Source organism: Epinephelus fuscoguttatus, linkage group LG18 (genome assembly GCF_011397635.1).
Source record: "Epinephelus fuscoguttatus linkage group LG18, E.fuscoguttatus.final_Chr_v1".
Classification (NCBI taxonomy): domain Eukaryota; kingdom Metazoa; phylum Chordata; class Actinopteri; order Perciformes; family Serranidae; genus Epinephelus; species Epinephelus fuscoguttatus.
This window is the reverse complement of record NC_064769.1, coordinates 26,885,251-26,912,049: the sequence shown is the minus strand read 5'-3', so window position 1 is coordinate 26,912,049 and position 26,799 is coordinate 26,885,251. Positions and strand designations below refer to the sequence as shown.

The 26,799-nt window shown below is 40.7% G+C and overlaps 1 protein-coding gene across 2 annotated transcripts in view; it reads left to right on the top strand.

Annotated features, from left to right (window-relative positions):
• Positions 1–26,799, top strand: part of LOC125906201 (ras-related protein Rab-27B-like) — an 88,885-nt gene extending 62,086 nt beyond the window's left edge. For both annotated transcript variants that reach the window (XM_049604669.1, XM_049604667.1), the window contains exons 2-6: positions 1,120–1,291; positions 8,911–8,999; positions 14,921–15,024; positions 15,193–15,316; positions 17,167–26,799. In XM_049604669.1, coding sequence (XP_049460626.1) covers positions 1,139–1,291; positions 8,911–8,999; positions 14,921–15,024; positions 15,193–15,316; positions 17,167–17,353 — 657 coding nt within the window. In that variant the 5' untranslated portion in view covers positions 1,120–1,138 and the 3' untranslated portion in view covers positions 17,354–26,799. The remainder of the gene's footprint in view (positions 1–1,119; positions 1,292–8,910; positions 9,000–14,920; positions 15,025–15,192; positions 15,317–17,166) is intronic.

Sequence of the window (26,799 nt, the reverse complement as noted above, 5' to 3'; positions counted from 1 at the left end):
TTTTTAATTGTTGTGTATTTGTTGTTGCCTTCATAAAACACTGAAAGCCTGACCCAAATTGCTAATCTGTGGTGTAATACAATGCACTGGACAGTTGTGCTAATGCATAGGAATAGGAATGTTCTATAGCTGAGAAAATGTAGTGTCAAAGAAAAAGCAAAGTGGTGAAACTATAGTCAATATAGCATCCACATACACTGATATTGGTTATTATCACCTTTTTGTGGGTGTCTGAAATGCATTTTGCTGCTCACCCCCATCCAGAGCAGTACATTGCTTAGCTTCTGTGATGGTTGGCATGCCCCATGTTTGGAGAAGCAGACAGGAGTACCAACATCTACTGTAACTCAAAAAATCAGAACTATTCCTTTAACTGCATGTGATTTTCACTTATTTTATTATTAAATAAAAATACAAGTTTCTGGATTTTTTTTTAGGAATAATATAAAGGGATAAATTATATTGGGGCGACAATAGCTCAGTCCATAGGGACTTGGGTTGGGAACCGGAGAGTCGCCTGTTCGAGTCCCCGTCCGGACCAAATATGGAGTGTGGACAGGTGGCTGGAGAGGTGCCAGTTCACCTCCAAGGTGCCCTTGAGCAAGGCACTGAACCCCCCAACCGCTCACTCATCTCTCCACTTTGTGCATGTATAGGTCCTGTTTGTGCATGTGTGTGTCTTTCGGACCTGTGTGTAATTGGCAAGCAAGAGTGAAAAAATTGAATTTCCCCTCAGGGGGATTAATAAAGTATATAAAATAAAAATAAAAGTGTGTGAGCTTGTTTACATGCGGCACGTTTTCTTACAGGACATCACTTTTTCTACTGCTTTCTTATACCCAGATATACAGGCACCCTCTTTTTCCCACCCACACTTAATGCCCCACCACCAAGTTACCATTTTCCCATAAGGTCATGTTATGGTCAGGACGACCCTCTGACCACACTTCCATAATTCAACAGTGCGTAGTGCAACAACACACACCAACTCCTTATTACTGCTTTCTATTCGTCAGCTTCTCAAAATCTAATGTCAGTGTTTCTTTCTTCTGTCGTCTTTTCTTGTCCTTTTGTTTCTTGTCTGTACGTTAACAAGCATCTTTCTCTGTTTTCCGACAGGTTTATTGCGGTCATCACTATGACTGATGGGGATTATGACTACCTTATAAAACTCCTTGCCCTGGGGGACTCCGGTGTGGGGAAGACTACCTTCCTGTACCGATACACAGACAACAAGTTCAACCCCAAGTTCATCACCACAGTCGGCATCGACTTCAGGGAAAAGAGAGTGGTGAGTTGTGATGTCTGATTTTTTGTTTTTGTTTTTTTAGGAACAAAAGCAGGGAAACACATGCAGCACATGTAGGTGTGAGATATTTCTGTTTCTAGTTTTGAATCAAGGCTAATTTATCTCAAAAAACATCTTAACTAGACATCAGTTTTCTGATACACCTACCTCCACACACTCACCTTACGCACTAGGAATGCAGGCTTGGTTACCATGGCTACCGTGGCATTTGCCCAGGCATTTTCTTTGGGCTGTACTTATCAAAGAACAAACAGTGGGTCAGGTCATGTCTGGATTTTCTGCTGCTTTTCTCCCACAGTGGCTGCTGGGCTGAGTCACAATCATTATATTAAGTTGTACAGGGAGATCAAACCTGGGTCAGATTCGTCAATAGCCTGGGATCAGTTATCGGTGGAGAGATGGCTCAGGATAACTAGTGAGTTTCTGGCGCCATGATTGCTGCGGTATTAATGGATTGTAAAATAAGGAAAATCTGCAAATACTTGTATTGACCAGAGTTCTTTCTTTGCTATTTCAGTTTGCCAACCTAAAAAAAAAACTGCAGTTCTTTGCCTCCGCAGGTGATGATCCCAGGTTATAGCAATGGTTCCCAATCTTTTTGCCTCAGTATTGTAGAAGTGAAAGCATCTATTGTTTTACAGTATAAAAAGCAAAAGTTAGAGAACATTACCACAAAGAAAAATATTTATATTGTCTTTCATATTTCTTCCTCAACAATTCTGTGATCCTTCAGGTTTATTTTGCAACTCTCCAGAGGTCTGACTGCTTGGTCAGGAACCACAAGGTTAGAGGTTAAAATGATGCTTAAAGGGAGCTGTGTGAAGTCTGACGAATTGAGTAAGCTTTAGTTGGAGCTGAAGACTACAAAAGTGAAAATGAAATAAATATGTTGGTGTGAAGTTAGAAAGTTAGAAGCGATCTTACCAGACCTCTGCAACCCGCTCTTCATCTCTGCCGCAGGATAGTGGCTTGTTTCTAAATTGGCAGCCACTAGTATTGGGTAATACAGGCGGCAGGTTTTGATAAGGAAGAACGTGTGGAATAAAAGATATGATAACTATGTTTCGGCTGCATCGATTTTGATCTTTTTTTCTTTTAAATGTCCATTGTGAGTCCAAAAATGTTTTAGGAGTGCAGTGCTAAATCAGTGGAGTCCTCTTTTACCTCTTTTGTTGGTTATTGTCTTTCAGAATGATCCATGTCAGCAACCTTGCTCAAAGGATTTACATGACTGTTTTTTGAGCTGCTACTGTCATGGTTGTGGTTTCATTAAGTGAAGGCCACAGACTAAATAAAATGATAGATGTAGCTACACAGGCACAGCCGAGGGGAGGAAGGGGTCCATTTGCAGCCGATTTTGAAGTGGTCGGGATGATAGATAGTCAGCACCTCCAAATCTGAGGCCGTGGTTATCTGCTGGAAAACGGTGGATTGCCCCCTCTTTTTGGAGTTTGGAGAGAGTTACTGCCCCAAGTGAGGGAGTTCAAGTATCTCGGAGCCTTGTTTATGAGTGAGGGTAGAATGGAGCGTGAGATGGATCGGTGGATTAGTGTGGCATCTCCAGTGATGCGCTGTAAAGTTGTGCATTTCAACATGAGGGTCTATGGGGATTGACTTGCTTTTGGAGCCAGCCTCAAGTGGCCATTCAAGGAACCACATTTTTTGGCACTTGCACATTGACTTCATATTGTAGCCCTGGAGGTTGCTGCTTGGTTTGGGCACAAAAACTATTTGGTTGAAGTTACACTAGGAGCATCATACAAACAGAATGAGTTAAGTATGGAATTAAACAAAGAGATACAGGATGTTAATAAATGAGCTTTAGAGGTGCTGATTGCAGGTTTTTAACTTTGGACAGATCCAGGCTAGCTGTTTCCTGCTGTTTGCAGTCTTTGTGCTAAGCTAAGCTGAGCTAAGCTAATAATCTGCTGGCTGTAGCTTCATATTTCAATGATTATACCTAAATTTTGGCACTTTCTGGAAAAAGCAAAATAAAAAGGGCAGAGCTTGAAAATACATCCTCCTCCTGCAGCTTGCTTCCCTCTGTCTTAAGCCCCTTCCATCAGACGACCACAAGCATATGTCTACGCTTCAAACAGTAACCCAGCGTTTCCCATACATTGATTTATTCTTATGTAATTGTAAAGTTGCCTGCAGTGCACTCACTCAACCCTACTTTGCTCCGCTCTCTCTGTCTGTTTAAAAGACCACAAATGAGACAAGAATTAGCTAGCTAGCCATACCATGGTTCCTTCACCTCACCTCCTGCTGTATCGGCTCAAATTTGGCAAGCATAAATCCCAGGGCTGTTTGTCATAGTGGACTTGTGGCCAGCGACAGCACCGGGTCTAACCTGTGTAATGGCAGCAACAGAAAGTTTGCTGATTTGACAGGGAGTTGGAGCTGTATGGTCCACTGGAGCTGGGGATTGCGCTGACTGGCTCAGGGTTTCTGTGGTCACTGATTGGTGGTCAGTCTTCAGAGCTGCTGTCCGCTAATGTTAGCTACATAAATGTGAACTTAGAGCCACAGTAGTGAGCCTTTAGCTGCGGTTAGCAAAAGACTAAACTATAGCAACATTTTCTCTCCATATCTGAAAAACTTCCCCGATATTGACAACTGTTTTATTTTGTTCATTGTCAGACTCTCTTTTAGACTTGTTTTGATAAGTCAGTCTTCCTTTTTTGGATGCTTTGCAGAATAGGCAGTTGTTGCCAATGCTGGAAAAGTAACTGTCTCCGCAGGATTCTCTGCCATTACATCAGGCTTTCACTGAAGGGACGTGCATGCATGTCAGCTTTTGTAGAATAGCCATTAGGAACACTCTTTCTGAAATGACCTGTAATCAGCCAAAGTCTCCTGTCACAGGCTAGATTGTCTAAAGCCTGAAAACAGAGCCAAGAGGAGGGGCAGAGGTCTGGTGTTCTCTTTGTCCACTAGAATTACAATATGCTGAAAGGCTATTATGGGATTTCTGCCAAAATAAAGCTGCCTACCCCAGCTTTAACAGGCTTTAATTGGTGTTATTTTTCAGGTGTAACAACTTGTCAATATTGGAATCCACTGTAAATGAGAGAAATCCAAGCTTAGCACAGCTTCTGTTCTCTGTCAAGAAACAAATCAGTGTTTTACAGCCACCTTTCAAGTCTACAGAGGATTTGACAGTCAAAACATTGATTTTGGCCAGAAAACCACTTAAAGCTGTCACCGAGACCTGTTGGAAACATGTAGTCCTGTCGCTGTATTCTCATCAGGGTAAATGCACAGAGATGTCCAAGTGAATCAGAGAGTGGGCGAGGCTCAGTTTGGTCAGACGTTGGGTCACCTGAGTGCTATTCTGCCTTCGCACGTCGGAAATACTGACAATGCAGCTTTAATCCCACCACTCTGGATGACTCATAGGATTGATTATTGTTCCTCACCTCCTGTGTTGTGTGTTTGAGTGTGTGTGTGTGTGTGTGTGTGTGTGTGTGTGTGTGTGTGTGTTAAGCTCACACCCCATATTCAAGAGTCAAACAGAAGCAGACACGTGTGATCACAGCTGTAGCTCAGTGCTATCACTAGCCCCTCCTCAGGGTCTTCATGGTGCCTGAAGCTAAACGCTGAATGCAGACCAGTTTGTTTATCATTTGAGCCACTGAACCAGAATGGACAGTTTAGGAAAGCTGTGATGATGCTAAATCTCCCAGTGTTGTAAACTGAGCCGATTTTAGTGAACATGTCGTCTGTCTCTTCTGTTTTCTGAGGAGGATCATTTCACACTCAATTTGTTCTGCTGAGCTTTACATGACCAGTTATTGTTACTGATGTTAGCAAACTTTGATACTTTTGTGTTACTGACTTCATGTCTCTTATTTAAGCCTAATTTCCACCAATATCTTTTGGTATAGTAGCTTTAGAACCAAAAGCAACCCTTACGGACATGTACCGAGACCCTGGATCCGTTAAGCATTTCCACAGCAGACAGGGCTCTTGAATGTGGGCGGGGTTGTTGTCACTCACTGCTCTGTCCAGCACTTACTGTATTTCCTCTTCTCCGGTGATGCAGAGGGATGTCTGCACCTCGTTTATTCTCCACAGAGCAGGGTTGCACACCGACATTTTCAGAAAACAAAAAACAGGCTAAAGTGAGAGTCTCCCTTGATGGGATTTTTAAAAATAGCAGGTTTGTGCATTGACTCCTGTTCAGGCAACTTTTAAGGTGGAACATTTACGTGTAATTAGGGCTGCACAATATTGGAAAAAACTGACACTGCGATTTATTTTATTTTTTGCAATATAAATTGTGATATTAAAAAATACAAGAATTTTCACCAGATGACTTAAAGTAAGAAAATTAAAAAATAGTGGCAGGTCTTTTAGTCACCATAACTGCAGGGGCTACCAGCTTCATTTGAAACAGACTACATTATAAAAGGGCCGTTATTTATTAATCTCTCTGTGTTTTTTATATTTTTACTTTTTATCCGCTCCCGTTTGCTTTGATAAAGTTAATGCATCGTGCCGTCATTTCAAACTCAACACTTCCAGAATTTGTTTCAAATTAAAAGCCCTTTATAACCTCGGCTGAAAGAATCCCTCCATTTTCTAAATAGGCTTTTATTGTGAAACATTTGCAGGAACTTGTTGTGGAGGATTCAGTGTCTTATATGTTTGTGTACGGTACTTCAAATGTAGCTCCTGCCATCTGCTGATGCTTTTAGGTGACTACAACAACATTTCAGCTGGCACATGAACAGACACAGTGACTGAAGTAATAGGAAAAGTAATAAAAACAGGACAAGAATAACCCAATGACATCACACACGTCGTGAAAGACGACCGGGGATAATTGGTGAGTACCATCGTGTAGTGTGTTATGTCTGTCGGTCAAGTCACGGCACGATTTTATGACGCCACAGTTGTGTAATGTGACATAGTGACTTTCAGAACGGGCAGAAAAGTCGAGTAGTGTGTACCAGGCATAAATCCTCTACCGTTTCTCCTCCCTCTTGCATGTCGCTTATTTTCAGTGTTCAGTGTTTCAGGGGGGCTGCTGAGTGCTCAGAGAGGCGAGCAGAGCGAAGCAAGGAGCTTTTTTCAGAGCTACTTTTCTGAAGCAAAACAAAAGCTTACATGTTCTAAAAAAGAAGAGAAAACATCGCATGTCCTGCGATGTGACTGTCGCACATGCGCACATTGCAATGGCGATGTTCAAACGATATCGTGCAGCCCTACTTGTGATGTTACTCAGTGCATGAGCATGCCTTAAATTTAAATATAAAGCCTTTGACCATTCCATTTGTTTTTGTTGTCTCTCTTGGATGACACACATTTTTCGTAATAAACTTTATATTTTATTTTTAGTTTTTATTTAAAAAACATATATTAATTTCAAAAGGATTATGTGAACTACATATATTGTAATCCATAGAGTGTACACACATGCGATGTATTATATTTACATCACACAGATGTGATGTAAAGTCCCCATATGTGTTAAGATCGTATACCTCATCAGAGTGCTTTAAAACTTTAGTTTAATCAATAATATTCTGAAATAGATTTTTCTTTTTCTTTTTTTAAATGTTTGTTGTTTTTATTTTTCTAGAAGTGTCACATAGTTTATTAAAAAGGAACTGATGTTTTTAGAAATGGATTTGTCTATCAAAGTGAAATCATCGCCTCTCTTAAGTCAAGGCTCTGGCATGTGGCCTTTGTGCCCTCAAAAGAATTGCCCTGCTGCATTCTGAGAAGCTTCGCCCCTAAAGTGACAAAATTCCTGATTGACACCGTCAGATGTACAAGCATCATAATTTTCCACTTGAAATGGAAAAGCCGGTTATCATTGGAAAAAACGAGAACTAAAAGCACTTTCGAGCTCCTCTGTGTGAACGCAGCCTCAAAAGAGTGTCTGAGAAAGTGTCTCATCTGGGAGAGTGAGAGGTGTGAATGACGCCCGAGGCTTCCTGCAGAGACACGACGATGACAACCAGCAGCAGCGCACACAAGAGTTCATCATCACAGAGTCACGATCACTGTCCACATCACTGTTAATCACACCTGCTGAGATATTCACAACAATGAAGCAGCTGAGAGGCGAAAACATACCATGCTGTGTTAAAGACACTGTGTTGGCGGTTGTGCCTTTTTTCAAGCTCGGGGATAATTCACAATTTTAATGATTTTTTTCCCTGCAGCATGTAGGTAGACAACAAATACAGGTTATCACATCCAGCTACGGTCTGTCTAAGCCAGTTCAACAATCAATTTAAGCAGAGAAAGAGCAAAAAGGTCTGCACACTGATTCATCTGCTCCTGCTGTTTGTGTTGCCCGATATCTGCAGACAGCTGGTTAGTTAGCATTAGCTGCCCAGCAGGTAGGAACAAAGCAGGATCTGCACAGTTCAGGCGACTCCGTTGACTTCTCATTTCATAACCAGTTAAAGCCTTGTCAACTAACGGAGATCAGTAGAGTGTGTCGCCAGATTCAAGTCAATTCAATTAAATTCAGTAAATCTTCATTGTCCCTGGAGGGCAGTTTTGGTGCAGCGTAACACAAACGTGACAAACACAGAAGAAACATACAGCACATAAAACTACAATAAAAACACTATCAATAACAACATGGTGACAAAGACTCTGAAAACAACTAATTGTCAAAATATCAAGTTTTTTTTAAATTATTTTTATTTTATTTTGTTTTATTTTATTGTAACCCAACCACCACCACCCCTAGTGGGGACATATTTTTTTGTCATTTTATCTTTTCTTTTTTTCCTCTTTCTCTTTTTTTCTCATAATTAATACTAATTATTTGATCATTTTCTTTATTTTATTTTATTTTATTTTATTTTTATGTCACTTTTTTGCATTTAGAAGTAAAAATATCAAGTTTTATTTTATTTTATTTTATTTTAATTGTTTTTATTTTATTTTGTTTTGTTTTATTTTATTTTATTTTAACCCATCATCATCATCATTGTCTTTCTTTTCTTATTTTTCATTTTTTTGCATTTAGAAGTGGAGCTCAGTGTACACAGGTGGTGATTGCATACAACACAACCAATACACAAACAAACGGCACCACTCCATCATCACAAAAAACAAAATGCAATGAAACACTAAAAAATGTACCTCACACAACAGGTCCAAATAGCCATACAATTTTCATATAGGCATAACAATATTCCAAACTAGCTCAACCGCAACAAGTACAAGACACAGAGACAGTCACTGTTTTCAGTTAGGCCACATATCTTTTCTCACCACCTCTCAGCTTCAATAAACTTTTCCCATCTATCTCAATAACCTGTAAAAACATCAAGTTTGTGGAGTGCAACAGGTAAAAAAGTGCAAGTAGTGGAGGGTGCAAAGTGCAACAGTAAGAGGTGGATTATAGCTGATGGTAAATGGCTGCAGTCACCTTGGGAATAAAGGAGCCTTGAGCTCTACACTGTTGTCAAAGTTAAGTGAGCTTTAAGCTTGTCAACAAAGGAGTCATTCAAATGAATAGGTAGTTGTGTCTTTTTTATTTTAACATGTTTTTGGTGAAATCAATAGATCGCCACGTTTCATGTATCTGATGGACTGAAATTTGTGTTTTGACTCTGTCTCCTCAGGTGTACACAACGTCCAACCCCAATGGGGCGACCACAGGGAAAACCTTCAAGGTTCACCTTCAGCTCTGGGACACAGCTGGACAGGAGAGGTGGGCTTTTTTTTTCTTAAACAGGACAACTACAGTTTACACACTTCTCTATCCTGAGTCCGCTGTTTCAAAATCTGCTCACAGTTCTCTCTACCAACATGTCAGAAGCTTTTACTTTAATGAGGGAAATAATTCCTGAATGGGTTTGGATTTTTTTGTAGCAAAATGTAGCCGTTGCCTTCGAATTCACAGTAATTTTGTGTTAAGTTTGGTGTTTAATGTAAATTTAACGTTATTTTAATTTCAAATAAATGTTTTTTAAGTGGTGGTCACTGCAGTTGTAGTAGTTCAACGGTAAAGTGACTGTCTGTATTGACATTAAAGGAACACTTCAGCCTCTAAAAGGCCATTTGTATTTCAGTTAATCACCCTGTATTACATTGAATTTGTGAAGAAAACTCTCAAAATATGTTCTCACTTTTTGGATTCCTCCTTCACTGGAAACAGTCAACGCGGTGAAGTCACTAAACTTGGAGACGACACATCGTAAAGGCATGAATATTCTTTAGTATCCTGGGTCCAAACACAACCTGCTCCCCGTGATCCTGTGGACGCCGCCATTGTTGTTGTTGCTTGCCGGCCAGCTTGTCAGTGTTGCCAGATCTTGGGAGAGAAACAAGCAACCAGGGCTATGGAAACAAGCCCAAAGGAAGCGACTTTCATGCGTTTAAATAACTTATTAGACGGATATATATAGAGAGAAAGGTGACATTTAGAGAGCAAGCCCAAATAAGCAACTCCACTTTAGAAACAAGCCCAAAGTCGTGGCTAATAAGCGGACCTGGCAAGTGGCAACCCTGCAGCTTGTCCTCCTCACATTCCTTCTGTCCTCCTGCGTGCTGACGTGGGACGTATCCCGCCTCTCATTGGCTGATGCTCTCAGTCGTTTTCAGACTTCTCCAGTTTTCTAGCATATCAGATATCCAGTCCCAGCAGCTCTCAGTTTCAGTGAGGTAAAATTACAGTTTAAGTCTAAGAGAACTACGAAAAGATTCACTTTCATGTCAGTTCCCCATCGGAAAAAAAATTAGTGAGTGTACGACTGGATAAGTTAGACTTGAGATAAGCAAAGTGTCCTTCACAAATTCAACGTAACAGCGGGTAAGTAACTGATAAACCAATGGTCATTAGCAGGGTGAGGTGCTCCTTTAAAGGGAAACCCTGAGTGTCCCCAGAAATACAAAGTCACTAAGTTTTTCCCCAGCAAGTTTGAGAGTGAGAAGCTGAACTCCTTCAAAGTGTGTCGTGATGTGAAGAAGATATGAAAACTTAAAAGGGAGAATGTTTTGAGGTCTGCTAAATGATTGATTGACAGGCAATATTGCATCTCATATCTGCAGTCAGGCTTTAAAATGTCAATCGTTACTCTGTGGCTATTCTGGTTGACTCTAGGGAAAAGATACCTTTCACTTGAACGCTAAATTTCAGTAATGTCAAATCCCGTTTTGACAAAGATTGTAAAACGATCGAGGTTGTTGTTGAAATCGAGCATGAAAATCACACTGAATGGTTCATCAGAGAAACAACGGATTCATATCATTGTTTGTTTGCGTGTCTCCGTGCCTCCTTGTCTGTATTTACAGCATGTGTCAATCATGTGTGCGTGTGTGTGGTCTCTAATTGGAACTGGCCTTGATCTGTTGAATCTGTTTATAAAAGCCTGACGATGACTCATGGCAGGATGAGTCAGTGTTAGTTACATAATTTTAACTTCATTTCTTCAGCCCAGTGTAACGGAACAATCCCTATTTTCATAAACTGATCCCTGTGATCCTCTAATGGAGCACCCAGTCATTATTCCACCTGTGTGATCAGCTCGTCAGACTGTTTGCTATGGAAACACTGCTGATATCGGCTGCTTTGTCCTGATTGTTTGAGTAATACATATTTGCAGATAAAGCTTTATAAGTAATGTTTACACAGAGTTATGTTCCTCGCTGGTGTCACACCCAGAAGCCCAGCGTGCCACAGCACATACAAACTGGGGAAGTCCCATTACTAACTGTTGTGGATACAAACAGCAGCATCTGTTTTATCCATTGTAGATTTTCATTAATTAAAGAAACAGCGTGTAAGAATTAGAGACATGAAGTGGTGAGGATTACAGATTGCAACCAGCGAAGCTTCTTCCGATTAGAGTACCTCCAATGTTCAAGAGATTTTTAGTGGCCTTTAAATTACCCGCAGAGTCCTCCTCCTCTCCAGAACAAATGGACCAGGTAATTAAAACCAGTAAAAAAAACCACTGAATTAGGCAGTTTCACTTTACAATTCAGTGTTTCTCCTGGGCTGTTTGGCACATCACAGACGGGTGTCTCGCCCAGCACCTGCTATGTGTGCTCACCTTTTTTCTCTGATAACTTAAGATCCAGACGTTGGAGAGGTGTTTGCCAGGAGCTGGATTATCTGCAGAGGTTTCTGTCTTTCCAAAACAAACAGACTTGGTGATTTAAACCAGTGAATGCGCTGAATAAAGCAGTTTCACATTAATACAAGGTGTCAGTCTATCAAAGCTGCCTCATATTACATAAATGGCTGTTATTCCCCCACAGTGATCAGGTGGAAATCGGTTTGGACGGGACCAGATGTATCTGCCAAAGCAAATTAAACATGACCTGGCAGATTCGTCTGGTTCCCAGTTTTTTATGCAGTTCTATTTTGGCTTTTTTTCTTTATTGGATAAAGTAGTCAAGGTGTGAAAGAGGGAGAGAAACAGGGGATAACATGCAGCAAAGGGCCACAAGATGGAATCAAGCCTGTGGTTGCCACGGAAAGGACATTGCCTCCCTTTTTCCACTAAGCCATCAGGCTGCCCAGGTTTTATACATTTAAATGTGCACTGAGATTTTTTGGCCACTTGTGGGGGGGTGGAAAACAGCTTTAATCCCAACACTGACACTTGATATGCTGAACTTGTTAGCAAACAGTTGCATATTTATACTTTCTGTAGATACAGAACAACATTGCATTGCCTGATGCATGTAAGTTCAATATTCACTGTCCTTTTAGCTCTGTTTTGGTCTCCACCAACACCTGATAGACATATCTGTTTCTTGAGCTGCTAAATGTTTCTCTATATTCACCATTTAGTCTCTAACTTTATCTGTCTGCTGTCTGGTGCTGGGCAGGAAGAGTACAGTGGGTTCCTGTAATGCATATTATAGGGATGTTCCGATCCAGCTTTTTCACTTCCGATCCGATACCGATATTACAGCCTTTTGGTTGATACCGATCCGATCCAAGCACGTATTATACATATTCACTTATTTTGTTGTCAGTCATGTTAGAAAAGGTTTGATCCAGCAAAGAACAACTACTTAATCAGGTTAGTTAGAATGATCCACAACAGTTGGTATGAGAAACTGACCTGTTTGTTGTTAACAGGGTTAAATAAACAAACTTTAAACTTGAACATTAACATTAAATAAAAAATATAGCTGGTTTGCTTTGGCTGCTTTGGCCCCTTAATAAATAGAAAATGAATCAACACAAGAAATCTTTAAAATGTCTAGCAATGAAATTAAAATAGCAGCAAGACTCCACACACTTGTGCTTTGGCCCCCTAATAAATAAAAAGACATTGTTGGCATTTAACAAACAATGCAGCCTTTCCTTTTCAGTTATTTTAGTAGTGTTTTTGTAGTCCATCCATGGCTCCAATTTCACTAATTATGCCCAAAACAATGCCATCAGTGCTCTTTACTTAAACAGTAAGAGTGTAAACCAAATAAAAATATCACTCTCCAAAAACCTGAGCAGAAAACAAATAGTCAGTTAACTAAATTGACCGCTACTCTTCCTACCCTCTGTGTATCTGCTGTCTGCATGCAGGCCTGGTGGATTGATAGTAAGAGCTGGAGCGGATCACTGGAATGGACTGCTTGAATCGCAGAGCACTGGGCTGGCACGGACTCCATAAAAAACTGGATCGGAGTTTATGATCGGCATTTTTCCATGCAGTCCGATCCGATGCCGATGCCTGTTTTTTGCTAATATTGGCGGCCAATTCGGATCGGGACATCCCTAGCATATTCTCTAAAAAAACAATGAGTTAAGAGACGAGAGGAACTGCAGAGTCGGGTGATGATTCTTTGTGGGTGTGTCACCAAAGCCCTTTTTAGATAGGAATTGTGCAAATTTGCAGGAAAGCCCAATCAGTCTTTTTTCAGCATTGGCCGTATAAAAACAAAATTGGGGAGTGCAGCAAAATGCCGCCTACCTACTTTTGTTTATACAGAATGCGCCTTTTTCGGGGCAATGGGGGGCAAGAAACAAAACGTGTGGCTCAGCGTGTGACGTAAACAGTGATGTGGGAGGGAAGCCGCGGCTGGTCAGTCCTTCAGCAATTCTCTCATAAGTTGGCCCGTTCTTCACCGTCCCATCATCTGACGGTTAATGGCCTCTTAGATTGCGAGGACAAGGAGGGCACACAATTCCTTGTCTCCCCAGTTGCTCATCTTTACAGTGTCTGTCGTTTCCCTCTTGCTACTAGCTGCTCACTAATTCCTGCTATCAGCTGTTTCCTGTTTGTCCACCGCCAGTGGCTCGCACGTACGGCGTCATCAACAGCTCCTCCCACAAGTCATCAACAGCCCCTCCCGTCACAGAAGGCCGCCTCGGTCTTTCTAAACAAAAAGGGTTCCACCAATATGACTATCCTATGAGGTGGAAAATTGGGCACCTCAGATCAACTCGCCATTCCGGCAAGTTGCCGGCAAAACGGCCCAACATTCGCCGAAAATCTGGCAGTGTAAAAGGGGCTTAAGAGTGTAACTCATAACCATTTTTACATCAGTTACTCACCTCGTGTTACGTTAAATTTGAGAAAATTCTCTGTGAATTTAAGTCAATAGGGTACGTGTTCAAACATAATAAAACTAGGGGCGCTGGTGGCTTAGTGGCTAGAGCAGGTGCCCCATGTACAAGGCTGTTGCCGCAGGGGCCTGGGTTCGACTCCAGCCTGTGGCCATTTCCTGCATGCCACTCCCCCTCTCTCTCCCCCCCTCACACTTGTCTGTCCTGTCAATGAAAGGCTAAAATGCCCCCCCCCCCCACCCCCCCCCAAAAAAATCTTTAAATAAAAAAAAAAAGAAAAAAACATAACAAAATTATCTCAAAACATCTGCTTACAATCTCACACAACTCGTGCAGTATAATCCAAGTCTCATTTATCCAGTTATATGCTCAGTACTTCCCGAACAGACAGCCCTTTCTGATGGGTAACTGAACTAAATGCTCTCTTCAAAGCCAGACTCCAATGACAAAAACAGTAATTTTACCTCACTGATCATGGAAGTTGCTGGAACACCATTGCCGTGATCAGCAGTTATTTTGTGACTTTGGTGTTTTAGATGGTTAGTTCAGATTCACTAAAGTCACGTAATAACACAAAAAAACTGACTGATTGAGGCAGCAGTAGAGCAGCTCCCATGTTCTGTGAGGTAAAATTACTGTTTTCGTCAGTGGAGTCTGGCTTTCAAAAGAGCAGAGATAAGTTTCACTTTTAGTTCATTTCAGTTGAATGTGAGGAAAACAAAATTTTCTTCACAAATTCAGTGTAACAGGGTGAATTATTTATATATCAATGTTCATTTTGGGGGGGGTTAAGTAACAGCGGCTGAGAGACCTGTCAATCAAGCATACATGCAAACAAACATACCATTGTTTGCTACCTTAATATCTTCATGCTGAATTTTAAAAATCACCACCAAGACAAACATTAGAAGAAGTCAAATTAAATACACATGAAATAATACATTTATTTAATATCTCATCAGAGAAACTGTTTTGTTTTTTCAACTCACTTCTGTATTGTCTGAGTTTCCTTACAGCACAGGAACTGCAGTTTCAGACATTTCAGCTCTGACTTCAAATCTCAGATGTGATATTTATATTTCTTCTGGTGTGTGTGTATGTTCCAGGTTCCGCAGCCTGACAACGGCGTTCTTCAGGGACGCCATGGGGTTCCTGCTGATGTTTGATCTCACCAGCCAGCAGAGCTTCCTCAATGTCAGAAACTGGATGAGTATGTTGCTCACATTACTTTTTCTTTATGTTTAGAAATCTGAACTGTTTCAGCTTGAGGTCTGCTTCTGATTTCTCCATGAAAACATTACTCTGCAGTGCCACCAGTGGTCAAAAGGGGACATTGACGTTTTTATTTCATTCGTTGTTTATTTGTACTTACTTCCAGGCCAGCTACAGGCCAATGCCTACTGCGAGAATCCAGATATTGTGTTGGTAGGAAACAAGGCGGACCTGGCCGACCAGAGGGAGGTCCAGGAGAAACAGGCCAAGGAGCTGGCTGATAAATACGGGTAAGTTTGTTTTTCATCTAGAGTATTTGATGCAGCTGTTGTGCTATTTATCAGTCTAGACTGTTTGGTGTGAGTTGCTGAGTGTTGGAGATATCGGTCGTAGAGCTGTCTGCCTTCTCACCAATCAAAGTGCCAAAAAATACATTTGAAAACTCAACAGCAATGTCTCTTTCCAGCACTCACAATCCAGTTAACGAAGATATTCCAAACCCTTTTTGTGAGCAGTTTCATGTAGGACTTAGTTTCTTTCTACCGAACTACCCCCCCGCCAATGATATCACCTCGCAGAAGGAAGCATGTATCTACTGCTGGCTCACCTAGCACCACTGGGCTAGTTAACGTTACAGCTCAGATGAAGAGGGCACCCATAATGTTTACACCTTGCGCTGTTTAGTTTGTGCTGTTGCTTCAATAAAAACTTAAATGACAACAAGAAACAAAAACAAAAAAAACAACAAGCGTGCATCAGACGCATTCAGTGCATTCGGGCCTTTGGCCTTCTACGTTTTTAAAATTAATCCCATCCGTTTTTGATTGATTTCAGTTCATTTCACTGAAAGTATTATTGTAATTTATGTAGATAAATCTGTGCATAACAGTCAGCAATAATAGACATTTATTATTTTGTCAAAGCTACGTAATTATTGCAAAGTGCACCAATTGCTTATGGAGCCTGTCTGGGAAACAAACACACACAGATGTGGAAAACCGGGAGCATAGATTGATGAATCCATCAAAAGGTTAGGGGGATAGTTTGAAGTTTTAGTGACTGTGCATCTGGCTCATAATTTGAAAAAAAGAAAGCAGTATTGCATTGCTGCTCATTAAATTAAACCACAGAAACAACAGTGAATAAATTACATGGCCTTTCCTGTCTATCCCCGACACCTTTTATTCTGAAGATCAGAGTCTCATGTTTCGCCATGAACACACACAAACAACTCGCAGTTGTTTTAGATAAAACATAGTTAAAATAATTATGCATACAGTTCAATATTTCACCTCCTGTGTTTGATGTGTTCAGTATGATGGATGTGGAAATAACACTAAACGTATGTAATCTGTAGATACATAGAAAATTGAGCTTTTCTCTTCCAGTATCTGACGTTCAGAGTGTCCCTCAGCCCCTGATTATTTTTAAGTTCCCCTGAGTTTAAGACAGAGTTTATTACTTCCTGGAACAGGATTCTGTTGCCAGGCAACATCAGACTGAGGTCTTAAGTGGCTGGATTGACACCAGGAAATGATTTTTCTTTAGTTTACAGATCAAAATACAAGTTAAAGTTTGCAGTAGCTTCCTTAAAGGGACAGTACACCCCCAAATTTAAAAAAAAAAACGTATTTGTCCTCTTACCTGTGGTGCTATTTGTCCATCTAGATTATTTTGGTGTGAGTTGCCAAGTGTTTGAGATATCGGTCGTAGCTCAGTTGGCTACCTCAGCTTAGCTTATTTTAGCTTAGCTGTCACTGGGCGAGAGGCGTGGTACACCCTGGACAGGTCACGAGACTATCACAGGCCTGACAGATACAGACAGACAACCATTCACACTCACATTCACACCTACGGCCAATTTAGAGTCACCAATTAACCTGCATGTCGTTGGACTCTGGGAGGAAGCTGGAGTACCTGGAGAAAACCCACGCTGACATGGGGAGGACATGCAAACTCCCCTACCCCGAGGTTGAAACACCCCACCAGGTTCAAACCAGGAACCCTCTTGCTGTGAGGCGACAATGCTAACCCCTGTACCACCATGCCGCCATGTCGGTTTCTTTTTATGACTGTTTAGGAGAATGAATTGTGCCTTTAAACCATCTTTTAAAGAAATATTACGTCTTATCGCCCTCAGGATCCCGTACTTCGAGACGAGTGCAGCGACAGGAGCAGAGGTGGACAAGGCGGTGATAACGCTGTTGGACCTGGTCATGAAGAGGATGGAGCAGTGCGTCGAAAAACCACCTGCTGAACCAGCCAATGGGAACGGCGCCACGAAGCTTGGCGATGCTCAGCCAAACGAGAAGAAATGTGCATGCTAGATCAAGAAGGAAATGACCAGTCAGCGCTCCTCTGTTGTCTGTCCTTTCTACTTGCCACATACCCTCCTTCTTTTACCTTCTCCTTCTGCCATCTTTAATTGCATGTTTTTTCCATATTCTTTCCTCTCTAAAACACACCATCCTCTGCTCCTCTTTTCTTTGTCTCCTGTCCTTTATTCTTCCTCCCAAACTGTCTGCCACCCTGGCAATGAAACAACCCTGTCTCCCTCTAGTGGATATCCAAGGTAATACAGTCCTCAGCCTGTCTGCCTTTGAGCTCTGTTTGGGTGGAAATTAAAACAGGAGGGGACAGTTTCATCACTGTCAGACACATAATGTGCCTCGTCTAGAACTTGCAGTCTGGGAATTAAGCTCTGCACGCTCCCAGTCTGTCTGCTCACAAGTGGTTTAAATGAGTTTAATGGCTCTAAACAGGCAGAAAGATGTTGGAAACTTTAATCTGAACTCTTAGGTGTCTAATCAGTTCATCACTTGGTAACAGGGCAAAGGTTTTGCCTCCTGTTTAAGGTGTCACTTGATGACTGGGCCACAGAGAATTTAGCATTAGGCTGTATATATGTGTAAATGAAATCATGGTCCTCTCCTGAAACTTTTCCTCCTGGACCAGGGTGAGCAGCTGTGTGGTTTTGTTTTATTTTTATTCCTGCTTCACACTTTGATGCTGTACCCATATTAGCCACAAGCAGTTTTTTTCTGGGCGTTTGCTTAAAATGCACCAAATTGTGTTTAATATAGTTGGCTGTGGTGTCGTGTCAGAAGTCTTTGACACCTAAGTGATGCCAAAAACACACCAAGCACTGACGAAGTGAGGCCTGAGGCGAGCTGCCAAGCAGTCGACATGGAAAGCCGAGCGCAGCCAAACTAAAAGTTGGGGATAGTTTAACTTTAAGCGACAAATTGCAGCTAGTAAGTCTTGTCTTGTAATTATTGCATTCAGCCGCACTTTGCCGCTGTTTGGTGTGCTTTTTGGCTTGACATTGGCATTTGTTAAGCTCATGTCAGCTTGTTAGCCTCTATAGCTTTAGGGTATGTAATAACAGCTTAATCCACAATGAGTTGTGCAGATAAATATTGGGCTTGTGGAACACTTAATATCAGTAACAGTAAATAAATATACACTACATAGAGATACCTCCAACACAAAGCTAAAGAGGTTAAACAGCCTCTGTGGAGTGTGTTATTTCTCATAAGCAAACAATCAGAGTAGATTGTTCTGCCTCTGGCCACTTGCTGGTGATTATTATGTATGGCAGTATTATGAATTCATATTTTGGATCAGTACTCTGAATATATTTGTATTGGCTCATTTGTAAAGCAACCTTGAAATAAATGTTAATACGACAAGCTCAGTTAACGGCAGGAACTCTGCTTCTGTCTCCCAGTGGTCTCACTCGTGGTATTGCTAAGAAAAAAAAAAACCCTGTGGCCAAAAAAGCACTTAACACATAGACCACCATTATAAAAGAGACATCTGACTGCAAACAAGGTCAAATATGACTCCTTCTATTTTGAATTTTTGATCCATGGAGGTTTTATATTTGTAAAACTTTTCTTGAACTGAGAAAAGCAATTTAAAAATCTGTGACGTCATCACAATGTAAAGTCTTTGAGCCAAGAGGGAACTCGCAGAGCCAGTGGGAGAACTGGCACTACTGTGCATTTTCAGTGGGCCGCATACCTTGGAGTTAAACCAGGGAGGTAGAAGCTTTTTTTGGCGTATGTGCCAGGCAAGTACCATTGGAATGAATAGGCACAATCTTGGCGTGCGGTGTCTAGTTTTTATTATACATCTATGGCTTTATTGACTTCCTGTTTGCACATCTGATTAACAGCTGATGAAGCTAGCCAGAAGCTAACATAGGGTATCATTGCTCTGCAAGCTCCTAGGAGCAGCGCCGGGCTCTGAAGCCAGTTTTACATTGTGGCCAAACCATAGAATTACAACTTCCGAGTTCATCATGTGGGCCCAAAAAGACTTCTTCCAATAGACTCACATTGGGAGAGTGATGCCTGTAAATCAGTGGATACATTTCTTTTTTTGAAGCATCACAACCGGTGCAAAATGACTCCTTTCATTATCGGGATTTGGTCCTTTCAGTCTGAAAGCATTTCGAAAGTCTAGAGGGGCCGTACGAATAAATAATTTTATCCCGAATCAAGTTAGCAGAGCGCTAAAATGGAAGTCTATAGCGCGGCTTCTGTATGGGCCCAGCAATGCAGAAGCACAGTGTAAGATCTGGGTAATTTTACACACTAAAGTCAAACTTTTTTGGCTTCATGCACAAATTAACTGGACCCCACCTGTGACTCTATATCCACTTTTCTTTATACATCCATGGTGCCTGACAGTTTTCGCAGTGGCTACAAGCATCATGCTTAATTAACCCTTTAAAACCTTGAGCAAATAGGCTTGGTTCCTTTTTAAAAACCTGAGAAGAAGGCAATGAGCGATGACAGAAGAAATGACCAAAAAAATTAGCAAGAATTTAGTAAAAAAGAGAAAATTAGTAAAAAATGAAATAAAATAAAGGAAACAAGAAAGACACAAGGAAATTACCTGGAAAAAAACTTAAAAATTATAATAATTCTGTAACATAATTTTAATTAAATAATAAAATATACAACAATGATAATTATAAATGTAATTTTTCCCTTTTTTAAAAAATAATTTTCTAAATCTATTAATTTTTTGCAACTTGTGGAACATTTCTTACCAAGTTGCTTACTGCTTTTTTCCCATGTTTTTGAAAGAAATTGCACCAATTTGCTTGGAGCTCAAATGTTTAAATACTTCTGTAAGGCGTCTAGAGCAGCAAAAGAAAAGTGATGTTGCTCCATGTTTCGAAGGGTTAACAAAAGCACCTGATGAGTGTTTCAGAGTAAAATTATTTTGCAGTATCAGATATGGAAAGACATTAAAAAGAGAAAAAGTTATCAGTCTTCTCACCTCACTACCAGCATCTTATCCAGGCTAGCTACGAACTAGGTGGGTGTGGCCGTTAAGTTGTTGCTTTCTATGCCGATGATTCAAGTTTTCTTTGAATTCTGTGTTTCTATCTGACTTTTGATGCCAGAACAATAGCATGTGGTTCATTTAGCTAATGTCACACCCTGCTGTGCTACAGGACTGCCATATGATTGATCAGAAATAGCATTGTTTGGATACTTGGACACACAACTGCTGTCTGTTTGCAGCACTGTTATTTATACTTTGCGTTTGCACAGCTAACTCTTCCATTAGACCTCCATGATGGCATCAGACTTGCAGGTAATATACCATTCATATTGTAGGTGACAAATATGGGTACAGCATGGCAAATGTGAAGCAGAGAAACAAAAAAAACTGTATGTCATGAATAGAGTGTCCTTGACCAGGATAGATATATTGTTCCAAACTGATCTACTGCCTTGGCTTTTAAAGCGTTATTCCACTGTGGCAGAACAGACTTTGATCTCTGTGGGAGTTTGAGATAAGTCAGCTAAATATATCAGCTGCTCTGGGGAAGCAGTGTTACCCTGATTAGCTAACATTTACAGAACAGGAAATAATAGTATAAGTCAACATAAATGAATGTATGAGGGGGGAGGATGATTATATCTAATCAGCATCATTACGCTTATTGTGGGGTGACGTTAGCTTTTCAGAGCAGCTGTGGCTCTCTCATCTCTTTATAACAGATAATCGGACAAAGTGAAATATCGCTTCAAGGCCCCATACATGACCCATGTTGTTAGAATATAAAGTGACCAATTATTTATATTAAAAGAAATGTAAAACATAGATTATTATTGTCAATTTTTTGTCATATCCTTCACATTTCACACAGTTTTTTTTTTCTTTTCATGATTGTCAAGATTTGTTGGTTGGTTTGTTTGTTTTTTCATTGCTGTAGTGCTCTTAAGCTTGGTTGTCAAATTAACCCAAAAATTACCAATTTATTAACAAAATGAAGAAAATACACTATTATAAACTCTTGAAGAAGTATAGTAAAAGTTGCTATGAAGACTTTTTTTGTTTCAACACTTGAAGTAACTGTGGACCAAGTTGTTGTGTTTTGTTGCTTAAGACTTTATTGTTTTTTCATTGCGTACCGGACCATTTAACAGTTGCTGTGCAGAAAACCAGAGAGTGGTTAGTATTGTTGCCTCACTGCAAGAGGTTTCTGGGTTTAAACCTACTGTTCGTCCTGGGCCCTTATGTCTGGAGTTTGCATGTTCTCCCCATGTTGGTGTGGGTTTTCTACGGGTGGTTGGGCTTCCTCACACAGTCCAAAGACATGCAGGTTAGGTCGATTTGGGACTTTAAATTGCCCTTGTGTGAATGTGAGTGTGAATCGTTGTCTGTCTCTAAAGCCCCATTTCCACCAAACTCTTTTGGTTTGGTACCTTTGGATCCAAAAGTAACCCTTCAGACATGGTACCTACACCCTAGTGTTTCCACTGCAAACAGTACTCTTAAATGTGGGCGGGGTTGTTGTCACTCACTGCTCCATCCAGCACTCACTGTATTTCCTCATTATCAGTGACACAGATGGAAGTCTACACCTTGTTTATCGTCCACAGAATGAGGCTGCACGCTGACATTTCCTGAACGAAATAAAACAGGCTGCAGTGAGAGTCTCTCTCCATGGGATATTTGTGCAGTTAGTCCTTCTCAAGCAAGCTTGGGGGTTTAGTGTTGCCGGAGCCCACAGGAATGACCTCCTCTTGGTCAGTGTCCACTGGGATCGGCTTCAGTGCCCCCCGCGACCCTGTGAAGGATAAGTGGTGACAGATAATGGATGGATAGATGGACGAACAGAAAACCTTATGAAATCACAGCATATTGAAACAAAATTCTATTGAGTTCAGTTGGCTGTGTGTTTTGTACCATGACGCTACGCTTGAGCAGTCTTTAGAAGCCAGTTGATTTAAATTTGCAAAAAAAATCCTACTCATTAAAATGTCAAAAATCTTAAAGCTTAAAGTCCGATGTGATCTCTTTGTTTGTAGTGCAACTCAACAGTTTTCCTTTCATAGTGTAATACCTTGATCTGCCTTACTTCATAAAAAAAATCTTGAGCCCAGTTGAGGTGCACCAGAAACAAGGGAAATGATCTTTTTGCTTGCCACCTGCTGGCAGCTAAATCCTTATTCTGTCCTTTAGTGAGCCAAAGGGAGGTGTTACATAGCAGTCCCAACTCACAGCTGCATAATAGAAGGATTACTGCAGGTTGGTTTTCAAAGTGTACTGAAACCAGGGGCTGCCAAATGGGTCTGCAGTCATGTTTAGTATACTGTAAGTGTGGCTTATTAATGGCAAAACACATTATAACATTTAGAATGTTAGCATTCGACTAAATTACTTTTTTATCAGTAATATTTTCAGTATTGTGCTCGCTGGATTTATCAACAAAAAAAAAAAAAAAATCTGAGGTTAAAGTGTTGTAGAGCTTTGGCTTTAGCTCATTGTCACCTGTATTTAATCTACCAGTGTGCCAAATAAAAAAAGGAAACATTACAAACAAGCGTTTGTTTTCGACAAACCTGAACCTCATTCACACAGAGAAACTGCCTTCACAAGTAGAAAAATGTTTTTATTTTGTGTGGGGCTTTTTGTCACCGGCCAACATTTGATCTCAGTGCCATATTTAACAATCACTGCTGTTTGATTTTAGTTTTATTAAAATATGAATTTGCTGACGGTAAAGACATAAAGAGCTGGCTCACATTATAACCTTCTCTCCCAGATACTAAGCAGCATAATTGTTACGAGATCCCCAGAAATGCAAGTATCATAGGTTTTGTTTTGTTTGCTTATTTCAACTTGTTATCTGCCATTTTTGTTTTTCATGTTGGTCTTGAAAAATGTATTTAATCACAATGTACAGGTTACATATTTCTAAACACTTGCTGTACAGAAGCAGCTTAGTTTAATCCTCTTACCACATGTTTTATTTTTATTTTGTTTGCTTCCTTTGCTCCAACTTAATTCATTAAGAAAGTCATGTTAACAGTTAAGCAAGTGGTATTTCAGTAGAATTGTATCTTTAAGACTTAGGGCCCTGAAACACCAAACCAATGGTCGGCTGTTGGTTAATGTTGGGTCATCAAGGAACGTCTGTCGCCCTTGTTTTTGTGGTATGTCCCGTGTCGTTGCCACTAGTAGCTCCTTGTCGGCTGTTTCTCTGCTGATTAAGCATGTTGAATCAGTGGCGGGCCTGGCTTAGCCCACCAAGGAGTGAAATAACTCTGATTGGCAGTTCAGCTTAGTGCACGAGAAGAGAAACAGAAGTGAGGAAAGTAAACAAAAAAGTAAAATCAAGAGGGCTCTTTAGCAGAAAAGGTTTGTTATTGTGTTACTGATCACTAGTGCAGAGTAAATATCAGTTGTTCTTTGGACATCGGGTTGTGTTGTTAATATGCTAATTGGCTAACTAACGTCTTGAATCTGTCCTTTTCATCTTCTGCTTTCCCTTTTTGGGTCACTAATACAGACTGCCACCTGCTGGTATGGAGAGTTATTTCTTCTCACACAGGCACAGAGCATACATTCTAGTTGGCCATTGGCTGTGGTCTTGGTGGTGTGTTCAAGTACAACTTTTTGATCAAGACACAGGCATCGTGAGGTGTGCGACAGTCTGCCTTTGTTGCCACTAGTTCTTGGCCATAGTTCAGGGTGTCTAGGCCTTTAGATTTTAAAGATACAGAAGTTAAAGCAGCGGTACTGAAACTGTTTGTTTTTTTACCACTTGGGGGCAGCAGAACAAGCTGAAAATGCAGCATTGACATAGTATCACCTTACAAAGTTGTTATGCATTTTCATCCCATTAGAGGTTTGAGTGCTTCTGATAAATCTAAGTCCAATGTTCACTCCCTCCTTTTAGCTCTGTTTTGGTCTCCACCAACTCCTGAGAAAAATGTCTGGCATTTTAGCTACTGGATATTCCACTCATGTCGCCAGCTAGTTGCTAACTTTGTCTGTCTGTTGGTGCTGGACAGATAGTGAACAGCGGGTTTATAAAAGCTTATTTGCTGCTAGAGAGGGGTTTGATGAGACTGAACCATACACTAAATGTGCAGTAAAACCAAAACAGTAAGCTAAAAGAAGCTAAAACGCTCTGTACCCTGCAGCATAATTTTTATTATCATGTTCACCTTCACATTACACAATCCATTATTACTATGTGCAGATTTATTTCTCATACATGTTGTTAAAGTTTTAAAGCTTAAAAAATGTTGATTTCATTAAAGCCACTAATCAGGTGTGTAACTTTTTCTCAGTTTCTGAAAAGTTTCCATGTTTTTGGTAAAAGTTTGTTGACCCCATTAAAGTACTAGTCTGTAAACATAATGCAGCCTTATTGACCAAGATGACTGGCAACTAATTCATTCATTCTAATTAATCATAAAAAAAGTATGAATTCTTTGAGATCTGGATGACCCCTCCGATCAAATAAAGCAAGAACGCAAAATTAATCCCAAAAAAAGCATCAACAGCATCAAGTTAACAGTGGTTTTTATACTGTGTGAGACTTTGAGGCTGCGGTTCAGGTAGTAAAACAATTACGTTATATGTCTTTTTTCTAAGCACTCTTCCTTGACCTCAATAGAAAACGCCATGAGGTCAAGGTAAGATGTGAAGGAGAATCCATCTGCCCTTACAGTAGGCTACGTAACTATGTGACGGCAGATGTTATTGACGCAGGTCACTTTAAATGTTGCTGCCTCAAGGTCTTGGACAGCATTATGTCCTTTCCTTTTCTGTAGGATGGTCCAGTCTGTAGGATGGTCTCCTTTAGCATAGTGCTAAAGGAGAAGAAAGAAAGCATTGAAGCACCTTTCTTACATATTTAGAGAACTTGACAAGCACTTGACCAGCCCAGTCGCTAGAAGAAAATGTTGGCATTGTAAGAGATGGTGAATGACGTCAACTAAGCAAGATGCTTCTGTAGACCACTGTTTGAAACCAACAAACAACCACACAGGTTATCTTATGGCAATGCTTCATAGTGTTTCCACCAGTGTTTGTGGCACTGAACCTGGGTGTTTTGATGGCACATTGTAGCATTTCCCAGTTGCGTCAGAGCCATTGAATCTGGAGGTTCTTCACCGACACATTCTAGTGTTTCCCAGTGGTGTTTGTGGTATTGGAGCTTGGTATTTTTTACCAACACCATGCTGCTTTTGAGCCACCAAACCTGGGTGTCGCTCACCAACACACTGCGGCATTTCTCGGCAGTATTTGTGGCAATGAACCTAGGTGTTTTTCACTGAGACATTGTGGCATTTGAGCTACTGAACATGGGTGTTCTCACTGAAACATCACAGTGTTTCCCAGCACCGTTTTAGCCACTAAACCTGGGTGTTTTAACTGACACATCACAGTGTTTCCCAGCTGCATTCGTGGCACTGAACCTGGGTGTTTTTCACCGACACATTGCGGCATTTCCCGGCAGCATTTGTGGTAACAAACCTGGGTATTTTCCACTGACACATTGTGGCGTTGAAGAGACTGAACATGGGTGTTCTCACTGAAACATCACAGTGTTTCCCAGCACTGTTTAGCTACTGAACCTGGGTGTTTCTCTCTGGCATATGGATGCATTTCCCAGCAGCATTTGGGCCACCAAACCTGGGTGTTTTTTAGCCAACACATTGTGGCGTTTCCAAGTGGCATTTTTGCCGCCAAACCTGGGTGTATTTCAGTCACCTGTCCCTGCTTTTCCAGTGGCTTTTGTGCCACCAAACATGGATACTCTAAGCCAAAAGATGATCTTAACCAAGTAGTTTTTGTGCCTAAACCTAGCAACACCTTCACCACACTGTTGTTGATAAAGGTAAAGTTTCAACATATCGGCTACAAAACAATTTACACATGTAATGTATCTGTGGTTTTCAGAAATGTCAGTGTGTTTCTGCAATTTGGTCGTAGATACTCGACTGTCCTTTCAATCAGTTCGGAGCCTTCCTAAGCAAAGAAGACTATTGACTGCAGTCCAGATACCAGTGCACCTCACTTCTACATAGCCAACCATTTTCCTTAACATACTGAACCAATGCCTTTTATTGTGACAATCTTCCCAACCAATTCGTCAGCTTTTATCTGAACCTTTCCTGTTATGTTGCTCATCATGTTTTAATTTCATTTTAAATATTTTTTTTGTCCTCTGATGCCTTTCTGCTTAAATTCAGTTATGCCACACATCAGGTGTATCTGACATGTACTGATAATACATTTATTCTCTCTTGTCTCGAATCATGTTTTTCTTCTAACATCTCTTCCATAAATCTTAAATGGTTTTTGGTAGTTTTTGAATTCACTTTGAAAGTTTACACTGTTTGAAAAGTCATGTTGTGCCTGTTATTAACTTTTCTGTCTGATCCTACAGTTTGTGAGCTACTGAATATTTTCATGCATTATTGATTACAAAACAGAGGCAAAA